The sequence below is a fragment of the Aplidium turbinatum genome, chromosome 16 (genome assembly GCF_918807975.1).
Source record: "Aplidium turbinatum chromosome 16, kaAplTurb1.1, whole genome shotgun sequence".
NCBI lineage: Eukaryota > Metazoa > Chordata > Ascidiacea > Aplousobranchia > Polyclinidae > Aplidium > Aplidium turbinatum.
Window position 1 is genome coordinate 2,733,269 of NC_137487.1, and position 14,805 is coordinate 2,748,073.

At 38.6% G+C, this 14,805-nt stretch overlaps 1 protein-coding gene across 2 annotated transcripts in view; it reads left to right on the plus strand.

Annotated features, from left to right (window-relative positions):
* The window catches only part of LOC145785667 (transmembrane protein 214-like), a 34,212-nt gene that overhangs the window by 9,466 nt on the left and 9,941 nt on the right, over window positions 1-14,805 (plus strand). For both annotated transcript variants that reach the window (XM_082597355.1, XM_082597353.1), the window contains exons 6-12: window positions 1,988-2,096; window positions 2,716-2,839; window positions 3,562-3,626; window positions 4,783-4,975; window positions 5,292-5,403; window positions 10,510-10,622; window positions 11,098-11,269. In XM_082597355.1, coding sequence (XP_082453481.1) covers window positions 1,988-2,096; window positions 2,716-2,839; window positions 3,562-3,626; window positions 4,783-4,975; window positions 5,292-5,403; window positions 10,510-10,622; window positions 11,098-11,269 — 888 coding nt within the window. The remainder of the gene's footprint in view (window positions 1-1,987; window positions 2,097-2,715; window positions 2,840-3,561; window positions 3,627-4,782; window positions 4,976-5,291; window positions 5,404-10,509; window positions 10,623-11,097; window positions 11,270-14,805) is intronic.

The following is a 14,805-nucleotide window of genomic DNA, read 5'->3' on the forward strand; positions in this document are numbered from 1 at the left end:
ATATGTAGAAAGCTCATTTTGTGGAGGATAGTGATCTATTGTCTACCAATGTTCAAAACTAAGAGAAAAGCAGAAATTTTCATTCCAAAAATGAAAATTTCTGAATTCGAAAATGTCATTTTTTTTAGATTACAAACATGACTTATTGATTACACACAGCACACGACAGACCAACGACGTAGATAGACACAGAATCATGTAAATGCAACGTAATGCGACAGAGAAAGCACGCGCTCTGTGAAATTCCAGCCTGAGGATTTGTACGCAACGCAAGGAAAAAACTATGAACCTGTAAGGCCACACGGATTCCAGAACCAATTACGAAAAGACGTATGCAGAGCCCGCAGTAGCCGAAGTCACAAATTCGTGAGGCTAGACCTCAGTGCTGTCCAACTTGCTTGCATACTATGCTCAAATATTTTAAATAGTTAACTTGGTGCGCTTGTAATTTGTTAGTCGACGACCAAACAAATACTTTGTATCTTGAAGTGGATTTTTGAGTTACTGCTGATTATGTGCCTGATCTGATGCAGACGTTGGCGATCATGGTCTTCCAAACTTCTCTGTCATTTGCCATTCGTATAAAATCGTTCGTTTTGACTGTTGTGTTTGTGGCCCATTGATTCAAGCTGTTAAATAAGTTAATCTTTGTGGACCTCTGCTTCTTTTTTCTTGTGTCATCCCCAATAGTGCTAATTTTTCCAAATCTCCATGTCTGTGAATATGACCTACAAATCCATCTGGTGCCTTCTAACTGTTGTTGTTAATCTCCTTTCTGCATTTTCAACATTCTTCTGAGAAACCACATCTCAGCAGTCTCTAATCTTTTCTTCATTTCGTTACTTATCGTCCAGCATTCGCACCCATAGGCTAAACTTGATTCAACATATGATTTTAAAACTTTAATTTTGGTTTTTCTTGTTATGTTGCGATGGTTGAAGACTGTGTTCATTTTACTAAAAGTGTCCTTTGCTAGTAATTGGATGTCAAGTCGCTTGAGTGTCAAGTTGCATTTTGGATGAGTATTCTTTTTTGAAACGGTCGTGCATTCTGTTTCTGAGTTCAACTCTAATAAGTTTTATAGATTGGTTGCAGATTCTGCTATCAAGACTGTATCATCAGCGTATCTCAAGTTTGTTATATTTTGTCCTCCAACCTTTACTCCATTCATATATTCGATGTCTCTCAAAATCATCTCACTGTAAACGTTGAAGAGGTCGGGAGATAATTACAATAAGACATATCCTTGTCTGACGCCCGTCGTATCGGTTTGAATTCGCTAAGATCACTATTTATACGTATTGCAGCCGTTTGTTTCCAGTAGAGGTTTTGTATAATTCTGATATTTTTTCCGTCGATGCCAAAAGAATACAATATTTCGAATAATTTAGCATGTTGAACCTCGTCAAAAGCTTTAGAAACTTAGTCTAAAACACAGATCCTTGTTCTTTTCTATACATCTCTCTGTTACCATTTGTAATGTGAAAATTTCATTTCTGGCCCTTTTGTCTGGAGGCAACAAATCCAAACTATGCTGGTGAAGGGTCCGCTACTATTCGGCTAGTCCGATTCGGCTGCAGTCTTTTTCGGCTGGTTCGTTGGATTTACTTAAGGATTTTGTTGGATTACAGAAGGATTATGGTTGGATTTTCAAAAATTTGCCGAATAGGGAACTAGCCGAGAAAGACTGTACCCGAATAGGGAGCTAGCCAAATTGGACCAGCCGAATCGGACTAGCCGAAACGGGCCATTCCGGCTGGTGAATGTGGTGATATTTCTGGTTTTAATTTTGTTCTCAATCTCATCATTGTGATTCGGAGTAAATTTTTGTTAGATGACTCATAAAGCTTTGAGTTACTGGACCTACTGAAAATCACAATTTATAAAACAGTTCTTTCTGTATGAATGTAATACAGTTTGTTATGGCACTAGTTTTGTGATCTTCGCTGTTCCCGGATCTCATTACAACATGTCCTGATTATTGCAGACAGTGCGAGATACTTTGATGAAACTATTTGGAAAAGACCTCAACGAAGCTTTGATTCCACTCATGTTCCAGCACTGCTTGAACGCCATGCTGGATCACATCACCAGAGGTATTTTTTCATGCTCAGATAAGAGCTTTTAAGTTTAATATAATCAAATACTAAATTATAAAAGTGTCGTGCAAAAAGCTCATGATCTTGAACAATGGCGCATTGTATCCAACCCTCAATACGGAAGGAACATGATGATGATGACATGCAAAAACTAACTGATGTTACGAACTAAAACAAATTGTCGCTTCTTTTCCATCTTGTGTGTCTGCATCAAAGAGCTGTGTCAGTGATAGAATACTTGTATTTGTTAGTAAACAATAAATACTATTAATACTACAAAAAGTGCACATTGCCAACCAAAAAGTCAAGCAGAGCGAATTACATCAAATATAGTTACAGTATTACTCTCTAAAACCTCTACCGCCTGTTTCACCCTAAAAGGGGGATCATCAGAGAGTCCTTATTCAAATAGAATCGTATTTGAATAAGGACATTCTGATGTCCCCCTTTTGGGGTTGAAACAGATATTTGATCTATTTGTTGATATGTAGAAATGAAAATCACATGATATGTGACGCCACAATACATTTGAGGCTGAGCTTGGTCTGGGCTGATAATAATAACTGAGAACATGATAACTGACACATTGCTGTTCATTGGCTCGTTCACTGCGCAGATACGCAAACCTGGGGCTTTCGGTTGTGTCTGCAAGCACTAGCTCATGCACATCCTAATCTATGTCTTGAAGAAGTTGAGAAATACAATGACAAGATGATAAGCATGCATCATGTGTCTAAAAAGTGAGTATATGATGATTATATATTGCCATTTTCATGTAGCAGTCAACTGGATTAGAAGGGGGATACCTATCTGTTGAAATTCAATATTGCATGAATCGGTGTAAAGTTGCCCTAGTTTATTAATTCTGTAGTGGAAACTTTTTTCTCTGTAAATTGAAATCAAAATTCATAAAGAATTTGTTTAGTCGAACTAGATACCGCAAAGAAACTTTCGGTCTTTAAGACAGCGTTAAATTAAAAACAATCATAGTTATAGAGAGTTAAATACAGAATTATTTGGTTTTTAATTTAAGGAACGCGGGGAAAAGTACCACAGTATCATTATTGCTTGAAATTGTAGTAAATCATTTTCATTTTTTGTATCGTCAAGCAATCGACTGCACACAGTCACGTAAATTTTTAACGGAATATTTTAACCAAACTTTGAAAGCATCGCTGTGTTCTTCCTTGACAGGTACAGGAATGCAGTAATAAAAACAGCTTCAAAATGTATTGTCAATTTTAAACAATACATGCTATTAATACTACAAAAGTGCTTAATGCCAAGCAGATCAAAATTAGTTACTGGTTCACAAAAAACCTTAACAGCCTGTTTCACCTTAATGGGATCATTAGAATGATTCTATTTGAATAAGTTCCTTCTGATGATCTCATTTAGCTGAAACAGGCTGTGAAAGTTTTTAGTCAACTAGTAACTAATTTTGATTTATTGTCAATTTTAGATGTTTGTCTTTGCTTTGGGCTCTCGGCCAGACTGGAGTGAAGAGTTCAAAGTGCGGGGTCAAAGGTTAGCTTCCTCATCACGTTGGCTGCTGATTGCTTTTCTTGAAATCATGTTTCTTGGCATGGCAACTAAAGGATTATGTTATAATCTTAAGTGTTCATAGCCAGTTTTATATCGGTGAAACTAAATTCTTTGCATGAGCAGACAAAACCGAGCGACGACACGGCATTTAACATAATATAGAGAGATACATTAGAAATTGTAAATTCTTTGCTTAATTTGATAAAGCAAGAATCTCACTTATGTAGAATGGGATGAGATCAACCTAGGTGGGAGAGACGATGTGGGCCGTCTATTGGGGCTGGCAGAAAGGAAACTTGGTGATGAGACAATTGTGCAGTCAAGACGGCCATAGAAGAGAAACGGCACGTTATAAAAATTGGAGAATTGATAGAAACAAATAAACAAAATCGTTGTATGTAAAATATAGAAAAAGAAAAGAATGGAAAAAATGGCAAAGGCGATACATGAAGAGGTTAGTAACGAAGTACGAAGAATTGGAGGGTTGAGATTAGAAGAAAAATGAAGCACAGTAAAAACAACATTGTTATGTGGCAGAGATGTCACCGGCAGTCTTACAGGAGAGGGCGTCGTCTGAGATGGATGGGGAACCTTGAATGAATGGACGAGGAATGTGTTGTAAGACAGGTACAAAAAGAAATATGGTGATTGGAAATGTCAAAAAAGAAGACCTAAGAAAACGTTGGACGAGACAGTGAAAGAGAATTTAATCAGATGAACTTTAGCTATTGATGAGGAAATGGAGCAAACGAAATAAAGTCACTGTAGAAAAACTACCCAAACCGCAAAATTCGTCATTTTTACATTGATTCAACGTCTGCAGACGTAAATTAATGTAAAAAATAACGGATTTTTTGTCTAGTAGGTAGACAGTCCTGGTAATTGGGAGTGATGTCCAGACCCTTTCTGGCGAATGAATGATGATGATGATCTTTAGTTTGAAACCAAAGCAAATGTACTTTGCGTCAAAACGAAAATTCAGTTCGAAAAATATTTCCATGCGCGTAACGAAACGGTATTACTTGGATACTATCTTCAAACATTTTAAATATCTTAATCATAGATAACATCAATTAAAGGTACAGATTGCCGTAACCATAAGCATTTGTTTCTTGATCTGCGTCATTTCTTTTCTTAGTTTGGCTCCAAGTAATGCTTCCTCATCTCCATATCAAGCCGGTATCTCAGTATGCGATGAATTACATCGAAACAATATTGTCCCAATGCAAATCACCCACTGTCGACCTGAAGGGAAGCGTGTCAGCGGATCATTACCTTGCCGTCGCTCGTTGGGCGCACGATAACAATGGAACTGTCAAGCATGCACCCTCGTGAGTGGAGTTTCATATAACGTCACCTAGTTTATACCTAGCTAGCCTAGTTTATACCTAGCTAGTACTCGGGGTCTTTATGCCAATGACCAGGCGCAACTCCCTTATTTATTTATTTTATTTCTTGTTTAGTAAGTTCCGCATTTTATTAAAATTTGTTTGCTGAATGTTTACAGCAACTTCAAAAAATAGTTTTAAAAAGTTACCAACCACAGGATTTTACCACTAATTGATTGCTCATAATATCGTTCATCATCGTGGTTTATTTCGGTCCCACTTTGAAATTATAATCCCCTGTTGTGATTGATATCCCCAGAGTCCAGTTCAAGATGCAAGCAATCTATCCAACTTTCCGTACTCTTGCCACCGACACGAAGGCAAGAAGGCGACATGTGTTCGCCTCCCTCCTTAAAACCTCCTCCCAGGAAGTGAGTTGCAATCCTCCATATAAACGTTTGTGTCAAGTTATCCTCATAACACCACACCACTTATGAATTGTTACTGAGAGAGATTTACGTTTTTATTTAGAATGTTTTTCGAGTTTTATTCTAGAAGAGCAACTTACCATTGCGGCCATCAAAGTTGTTACGTACATGCTCTGCTTTGATCAAATCGAAGTGTAACAACAATACTACAATAATTTGATTAAGAAAAACAGTCAAGACGCATTTAAAGCCTGGGAAGTATCCAATGAAATTATTAACACAAAAAACCCATCCACTTAAACAAAATTTCCTAAAACTATAACTATCAATGAGACTTTATTCAAAACTAAAGCTCTGATTATGTCAACTTACTTAATGAACATTTCACAAAAATAGGCACCTCTTTTTAGACTTTGTTAAACTGCATTCCTGAGCTGTTAAATCTAAAGTAACGGATTATTTACCTAGTAGCGTGGTCTGCGGTGGGATGGCGTGTTGTAAACACCGCTCACCTCTACCCAGGGTGTCATAAATTGGGTGGGTGTAATTGCTGCAGGAAAGGCGGCCGAGAGAAAGGAACTGGCCACCCTACTCTCCTTAGTGCCGAAGCCTTAGTACAATGAGAACCGTATCTTCTCATACCCAACACTTGAAAAGTGTATAGTAAACCATCTTACTTTAGCTGTCTGGAATCCTTTGTTTCGAGTGACATTTCAAAAACGGAAGTATACGACTGCACAAAGTTAAAAAAGTAGATCTGCCTCGGAATTGATGGAATTCCAAATCAGTTTCAATAACTATCAAAACACATTATTTTGCCGATTATTACTAAACTATTAAACCAGTGGTGGGATGGCGCAGCGGATAAGGCGTTGGCTTTCCAATTATGCAAACCTGGTTCGACTCCCGGCTTCAGCTGGTTGTTGAAAAACACCGCTCACCTCTACCCAGGGTGTAATAAATTGGGTGGGCGTTGTTGCTAAAGTAAAGGCGGCCGAGAGAAAGGAACTGGCCACCCTACTCTCCTTAGTGCCGAAGGCTTATTAGAGATGTACCGATATATCGGCTTCGGTGATATCGGCCATTTTTTTAGTATCGGTATCGGCAAAATTTGGCCGATACTGTGGCCGATACTGAACATGTAAAAAAAGGCGTTTGCTGGGGATTTTCTGCAGAAGCAAAGATATAGATTTTTTTAAGGTTGTAACTAATGTCACATTGATGTAGAAAAATAAAAACCTGTTCAAATTTTTGATACCTCATACTCCCATGACTTAATGCGCGCACCTTTTGGCATTGTTTGCTTACAGTGATTCTTTCACTCAAACAAAACGTTTTGTTTTTGTTTCAGCAGTTTTGTGTTATTCGATTCTTAAGTTGTGAAGGAGACTCAATTTCTCCAATACTTATCATTTGTGTTTCTCTTTTACTTTTAACAGAGGATAAAACCAGGTCAGGACTGCCCAGGTGGCGGAGATGTGTAATTTTGCATCGTTTTTGCATTGTTGGACGTTTGAGGGACCCGTGTAACTTGGTTGTTTTTGGTGGTCTGGTTTCTGTCGGTTTGTGATTTGGTTTCCACCTTTCGTTGTGGTGGACTCGCCAAGCTTGGGCAATGTCGTGGGTGGGAGCGGTGGGACTGCGGGTCCTCGCTGGGCTGGTCAATAAGTGGTCTTGTTGCGCCTGGAATGGCGGCCTCGTTGTGGGGGGAGCGTTCTTCCGCCTGTCGGCGCAGGGCGCTCACTGGTGCGGCGGGCTGTTGCAGTTCGCTGGCCATAGCGGTGTGGCTTCCACGCTAGCCATTTTGACCATCCAATCAATTATATGTTTCTCGGCAGTCGTTTTGTGGCAAGAATTTACATCGACAAGAATTGAAATGGCTAGAGTGGAAGCTGCACCGTTGTGGTTGGCGGGTCGCGGCTGCTTGCTGCTGGTGGGTGCTCGGCCTTGTGCTGGTGGCCGGGAGGGGTGCTCCTTTCTTTGCGGTGGGGTTGTCGTATTGAGCGCGGCAAGACCGTTTTGATCGGTTTGGTGAGGATTCGTGGTCCGATTGGTTTCGTTTTGGGCCTGCTTGTTCTGCCGTGGCATTGTTTGAGCTTGGTTGGTTTGTTGCAGCGAGGGGTGGAAGTTGGGTCGCGAACTGGATTTTTGGACCTTTAGCAGCGTAGGGGGCGATGTGGGATTGTGCATTTTTGCTGCCTGGGTGGTCTTGGCCTGGCAAAAGCTTTTCAACCAAACGACAAGCGCCCTTAGGTTGCACATTACTTGTCGAATAGTTTTTGTACGACTACACAAATCACTTGGTTTACATTTTACATCTTATTATCAATTATGATAGCCTATTTGGAGATTTTACGCAAACACTTTATTTAATTTTTCAGAAACCCAAATTATGATGTAATGTTTCTTCCCTTATACCCCAGTCCTCAATCATGGTGGCCTTTCATTACTAAAACCTACTATTATGACACAACAATGCGGTTGAGATTGGATTCTTAAATCTTTAATAAATTATGCCAATTAAAAGCTTTTTTTAATAGTTTTATGCAAATAAGGTAAAACTTAGCATTTGATATAATTCCTTGCAAATACCAAAATTGCTTCTTTTTGTAACACCAAAGTATCGGCCAAAATATCGGTATCAGTATCGGTATCGGCCTAAAAAAGTGATATCGGTATCGGCCAAAAAAGTGATATCGGTACATCTCTACTTAGTATAATGATAACCCTATCTTCTCCTTCCCCAAAGCTCAGTACCTGAGTATGGGACCTTTACCTTTATTAAACCAGTGTGTGACCGATGAAACATTTCCTCTCCTATTTAAACAATCCAGAATTACTAAAACTCCTACTCCAAAACAACTTAGTGATTTTTGACCAATCTCTATTTTACCAACTTTATCAAAAATAGTTGAGAGAATTTTATTTAATCACATCCAAAACTTTCTACAAAAACACAGAAACTCCTTTCGATCATCTCACTCTACCAACCGAGCCGTGACAACCTAAGTGACAATCTAACATAGGCCAATACAAACACACTTGTGCTATTTTTCTAGATCTCAGCAAAGCCTTCGACACCGTTAATCATAATATCGTTTTAAGCAAGCTTCTCCACTACGGCTTCCGTGGTCAAATCTGGAGCATCTTAAAATCATATCTTAAAAATAGAACTCAATGTACTAGAATCGGTAACGCTAAGTCTGAATTTCTTAAAGTGATTTGCGGTGTCCCACAAGGATCCATTCTTGGATCCTTACTATTTTTAATTTATATTAATGATCTATCTAATGCCTTGTTTGAATGAACAATTGGCTGAAATGCAACAAACTTACGTTAAACTATAACAAAACAAACCACATGATCATGAGCAAAAACCCGAACAAAGACCATAAATTTAATCTGTGCATAAATGGAATCAACATTTTAGAAACCGAAAGTATCAAACATCTTTAATTTACTTTGACAACAGACTTAAGTGGGACGTGCATTTGTCTAACTTGAAGATTATCCTGTCCAGAGCTTGCGGGATTGCTTACAAACTAAGGCATCTTATGCCTACTGCAATTCTGCAAATAATTACTTCGTTTAATTTCATTCGAAACTACAATATTCCATTCTTAACTGGGGTAAAGCTTCCCAAACGTCACTTGCATCAATTCAAACAATGCAAAACGTCTTTATTAGAACTTGTTTATTTTCTTCTCTACGCACCATAACGAACTCCTTCAGTGTTCTAAATTTAATGTCCTTAACCAAACGATATAGTTAACCTGGAATGCGCTGTTTTTATATATAAACCTGCTCGCAATATATTGCCTGGTGAATTCTCCTAATATTTTAAAAACCTAAATGGAGTTCATCATCACAACACTAGACAGAAAATTAAACTGAAATTTTATCTACCAAGTTGTAAATCCAACACAGACAAGAAAAAAATTGAATATCTAGCTCTAAAACTCTGGAGCACCATTCCCACAAACCTTAAAACAATACCTTTATGTTTCAAAAAACCAAATTAAAAAACACATTCTTAAACAATACAACAACCAGGCGTGGAAATTTTACTTGCTATCTTGTTTAGCCTACCATTACCCCACTGCTTTTTATTATATGTGTAACTTTAGTGTAGCTAACTGCTCTTGGCTGATGCTGAGCTGCGTCGGAGTCTGCCTCGCTTTCTGACCTAGTCTTATTCTGAAACGATCCCTGTTCCATATCTAGAAAGCTAAAACCTCAATTGCTAAGGTAACAGGGATCAGTAGTCAGTAGATGTTACAGAAAATATATTTCGCACTTATTCAGTGCATCGTCAGTTCTGATCTTTAGTGGTTTAGTGTAACTTTAGTGGTTTGTTTGTTCATTTTGTTGTTGTACTCATGTTGCTATTGCCTCTTCGTGGTTTTTTGTTTATTGTTAGTTGTATGAGGGTGGCAGCTGACTTCGTTGACCCTGTGGTCTTTCTCTGTCATCGTATTACCAGTATCACATTTAATGTATTTATATATGTATCTATCTAACGCATATCTCAGCCATTTTAGTTTTTGTAATCACTGGCTCTGCTACCTGCATGACTGCATTGAGCACTTTATTTGCATTTGCTACAATTCATTCTTGGAATATTTATGTATCCATATATTAATTGATGTATACGTGCTGTAGTGCTAAACCAAATAAACAAGAATTTGAATCTGAAAATCTGATAGTCGACCACCCATTGTGCTTTTGCACTTAGTTATAGTGTCATGTAAACGCAGATATATTGTCAGAGTGGGTTTTACATTCCAGGTCATTGACCGGAACGTTTGGCCTTGAACTCATCGATCAATACGTTTCTTTTACAAATTTCCAAACCTGTTGCTTTGGATTAATAATTGTTTCCAACTAAAAAGTATAGTTTTGTAACGAGAACATACTTTTTAAATTTACCTTTTACTGTCGCTGACTTAAACGTGTTCAAACTTGATTGGTTGAGTTCATAGGTGAAACTTCGCAAGTCTCAGGGTAGACGCAATGAAGTTGGGAATAACAAACTGAACAACTCTCATCCTAGAAACATACTTTGTATCCGTTAATCGATGTAAGCCGAAGTTTTCTATCTTGTTTCAGGGTCCTACACTAAGTGAAGAGCTGACCAGCGTGGCCATGGGTTGCCTGAAGGACGAACCATCCTGCTTTAAATTGTGGAGAGATTCTTACGTCAACACCTGGTACAGGACAAGGTACGTGTGACGCGGTTAGGGGAGATATTTGCCTTGCTTCTACGTGATACAGACAGTTTGAGTGCAATCTGGTGCACTGCTCTAATTCAGTTCTTTCAATCAGACTGCACACATTTTATATTCAATGCCATTTGATTGATTGATTGAATGATTTGATTTGATATGACCGCTATGTAGAATCTGAATGGACTAGCCTCAACTGGGATAATATCTATAGTTTAAGGTTACGTTAAGTGTTCATATGTGCTGTACAACTTTTTCTTGTATTTTGTTTGAAAAAAAAAAAGACATTTATTACGTTAAAAATAAATTAAACTCTTTCTTGTTTTGACAAAATGATACAAGGAGTTATTTGCTTGTCTACCTGCTGGAAACGCAAACCTATTTCAATATGTTATGAAACAAATGGTGTGGTTGCTTCAGTGTTTGCCTTTGACAAAATCTACATTTTAAATTTATCTTTTCTATCCTCCAGGCTTCTATTAACGGACATATCGGAGCGTTGGGAGATTGTAGTCAAGGAGATGCCTGAGCAGCAGTTCAAGGAAACCATGCGGGCTTTTCACAACACTAACTCGGACATTGCTGCCCAGTCCGACCCTCTCACCAGTAAACCAGAATTCCCTGATATCCGCTCCTTGTGCGAGGTTTGTGGTTGGTTGAGTTGTAATCTCGGGTTGACACGACACGAAATAGACCTGGCAGTTCACAACTTATTCCTTTACAAGCTAGTAGCATCATCTATCGTGAATCGAGTATGGGTTAAGAGGATGCTTTAAGAAACAGATCGATGTGGAGGCAGGGTGTGAACGCGATTGCGGCACGTGGAGTTGGGTCCGGCCACCCTCGGTAACGGGGACAATGACATCACCGGATTAAAACTGGACTACTGCATAATTATTAGGGTGTTTCATTTTTTCACCATTTTTGAAATTCAAAATGCCTGGGGTCCCATCTGGTGGTATTTGGGGAAAAAAGTTTACACCCCAAATTTTTTCAATTATGACGTCATATTGAGGTGGTCCACGAGGTTTGAAATTTTTGGGCCTCAAAATCTCGAAATTTGGCCGTATCTCCGGAACCGCTCATCATAGATCGACAAAATTAGTATCAAAATGCGCAGAAGGGTCGGTTTCCTATACCCGATGTAGAGAATATTAAGGTCTATCTGCTTCAGAAAAAAAGTTACTTAAAAAAATCTGATTTTCGGTCTATTTTCTCTTGATGAACAGAGATCAGGTGATCAAGATAAAAGTTTTTCTGTATTTTTCCACTCTTGGAAGCTGTTATTGCGTAATAATAGTTGGTGTTAATGTTTCAGTACTGGGCTTGTCTAGTCTTGCTATCTGGTTAAGCAAAGCCCCATCTTGCATTGCTCCGGGACCCTTCTTGGCGCCGTCCACAAAAGAAATGACATGGGAAAGATATATTTCGTTGATGTGGAACATGCATTCAATGGTATGAATATCATGACCAATTTCATCATTAAAATAATTGACCAGTCGAGTATTCTCCGGACTTTTTTTCCTGTGTTGAGAGCAGTCGTATCAGCCATGACTGAATATACTTGGGATAGGTGAACTCTGCAAGCCTCCTGGATGACGGTGCCAAAAATCAGTTCTGCAGTGACCGACACACTTTTGGGAAAAATTTTAACAGCAAGCACACTTTCGTGCTTCATGCCATTATCATCAACAAGTTGACCCAAGAAGACGCATCGATCTATTTTATCGACAACGCGCCCATCATAACATAACTGAACGGCAGAAGCTGAGTTGAGAAGGTTCTCACTTTCGATCAGAGATTTTTCTCTCGTTTTTTGTCGTTGGCGGTATAGCCTACTGTCGAAGGTGATGCAGCAGCAGCTACTTGATCTTTTCCAAGAACCGACCTCATAAGGTCTGACTGCTGGCGTACCGAAGTCATCCTACGATCAGCAAGTACACAACTTCTATCATTTATTGAAAAATAATGTACTTTCTTGTACACTTTTCCCCAAACAGTTGGTTTCAGAGGCTCGTATTCGTTATCATCTTCCCAATTCATTTCCCCATCAGAGTCGCTTTCGCTACTGTGTAGACATCTAACTACTTCATTTCTTTTTCTTTGTTTCAAACATAGCAGTGCCGATGCTTTGGCAGATTGTTTTGCCAGAAGTTCTAGGTTTCTCTGTTTGCTGAGCACTGGAAGACCAGCTTTGTTCCATATGCCAACTACATCTTTCAGCAGTTCATCTTTCAAAGCTTGGAAATGGGGCATTTTCTTCAAAAACTTAGGATTCGTTTCGACTACTTTCTTCCTCAAGTAAAAATAGTGACTGACTATATCTGAATTAAGGAGAAGCACATTTCTCTCCAATTCCATGAAGTTTTGCATCGACTTACTAATACCTGACCTTAATGCCATAATGACACTTAATCTAAAGCAGGTGAGCAGCATACCTCTTCCTCAACGGTTACATTAATATTATAATAGTAATACCTTCAAATTACCATTTCATCTTTTGCAAAACCAACAAGGACTATTATAACGCAATAGCAGCTTCCAAGAATGGAAAAATACAGAAAAACTTCTTATCTTGATCACCTGATCTCTGTTCATCAAGAGAAAATAGACCGAAAATCAGATTTTTTGAAATAAGTTTTTTTGTGAACCACATAGATCTTAATATCCTCTACATCAGGTATAGGAAACCAACCCTTCTGCGCATTTTGATACTAATTTTGTCGATCTATGATGTGTGGTTCCGGAGATACGGCCAAATTTCGAGATTTTGAGGCCCAAAAATTTCAAACCTCGTGGACCACCTCAATATGACGTCATAATTGAAAAAATTTGGGGTGTAAACTTTTTTCCCCAAATACCACCAGATGGGACCCCAGGCATTTTGAATTTCAAGAATGGTGAAAAAATGAAACACCCTAATAATTATACAATAACCGTACACGGCGTTGTGCCGCGGTCCGAATGATGCGAACGCGAATGACGCGATCCCTATGCCACAAGACAGGAATGACGCGTGATTAGATTATTTTGTACTAAAATTAATTGTTTATTTGAATTCGGTACTCGGTAGTAATTTCATTTGTCCGGTATCAATTTCAATTTTCATTTTTTAAACAAACAAAAATATAAAAATTGTTTTTGCACTTAAAAGTATAAAGATCTTTTTCTTTCGTTTGAGACCAGATCAAATCAAATTTCAGGGCAGGTGATGGAGAGCCAGGTGAGTGTAGCTTCGTTCAGCGTTGCTATACCATGCGTTCCATTTGGTGCCTTACAGATCGGACATTCGAGAACGTCATGGTCAGCAGTTTTGTTTGGTCAGCAGTTTGTATAAAGATGAGATGTGGTTATTTCTCACTAAAACTAATTGTTTTTTCATATTTCATATGGCTTCATTTTTGTCTGTTATGAGTTTTTTTCGTGTTGGGCACAAAGTGAAAATGGCCACTTTTTATTACAAATGCGTTTATTGGATAACGGGTAAAGTTTCACTTGTTTGGTCTCATATTTTGTTCGATTACTTCGGCAATTGCCGACGCCAAGTTCTAAGGCTGGCTGCGTCACTGCACTCCTCCGAATCAGATGCCATTGTGGGCTTTTGGTGCTGTTGCAATACAGAGAGTAATATTTTAATCATGAAAGGCTGTTTGACAGCGAGTGCAAACCTAATCGGTCTTTGAAAACAAAACAGTGCAACTGATCTCCTGTGTTATTGCTGAAGCAGCGAGGAACGAGATAACTACGGGAAGCCAGAATTACACCTCGAGTTTGCCAGATGTTTCTGATTAGTGAGTTTTCTGCAGACATGTCCAATTGTCCATTTAATTCAAGAAGCAACAAACGCATTAATGGAACCTTTATTTCACTTTATCTGTATTTTGTTAAGTGTAAAAAAAAACAATTTTTTTCTTTTTGTTGATGAAGAAAATAAAAGTTGAAAGTGGTACAGTGGCAAATGAAATTACTACCGAATTCAAAAGAACAATTGATTGTACTAATGTACGAAATAATCAAACCTCGCGTCATTCATGCATTGCGGCATTCGTGCCTTGCGGCATTCAGGTCATGCGTCATTCGTGTTTGCGTCATTATGACCGAGACTTGAAGGCGTGCATCTATACAAGAAATATTACTAATACTACGAAAATAATGTTCAATACCTGTTTTGGCTTATGCT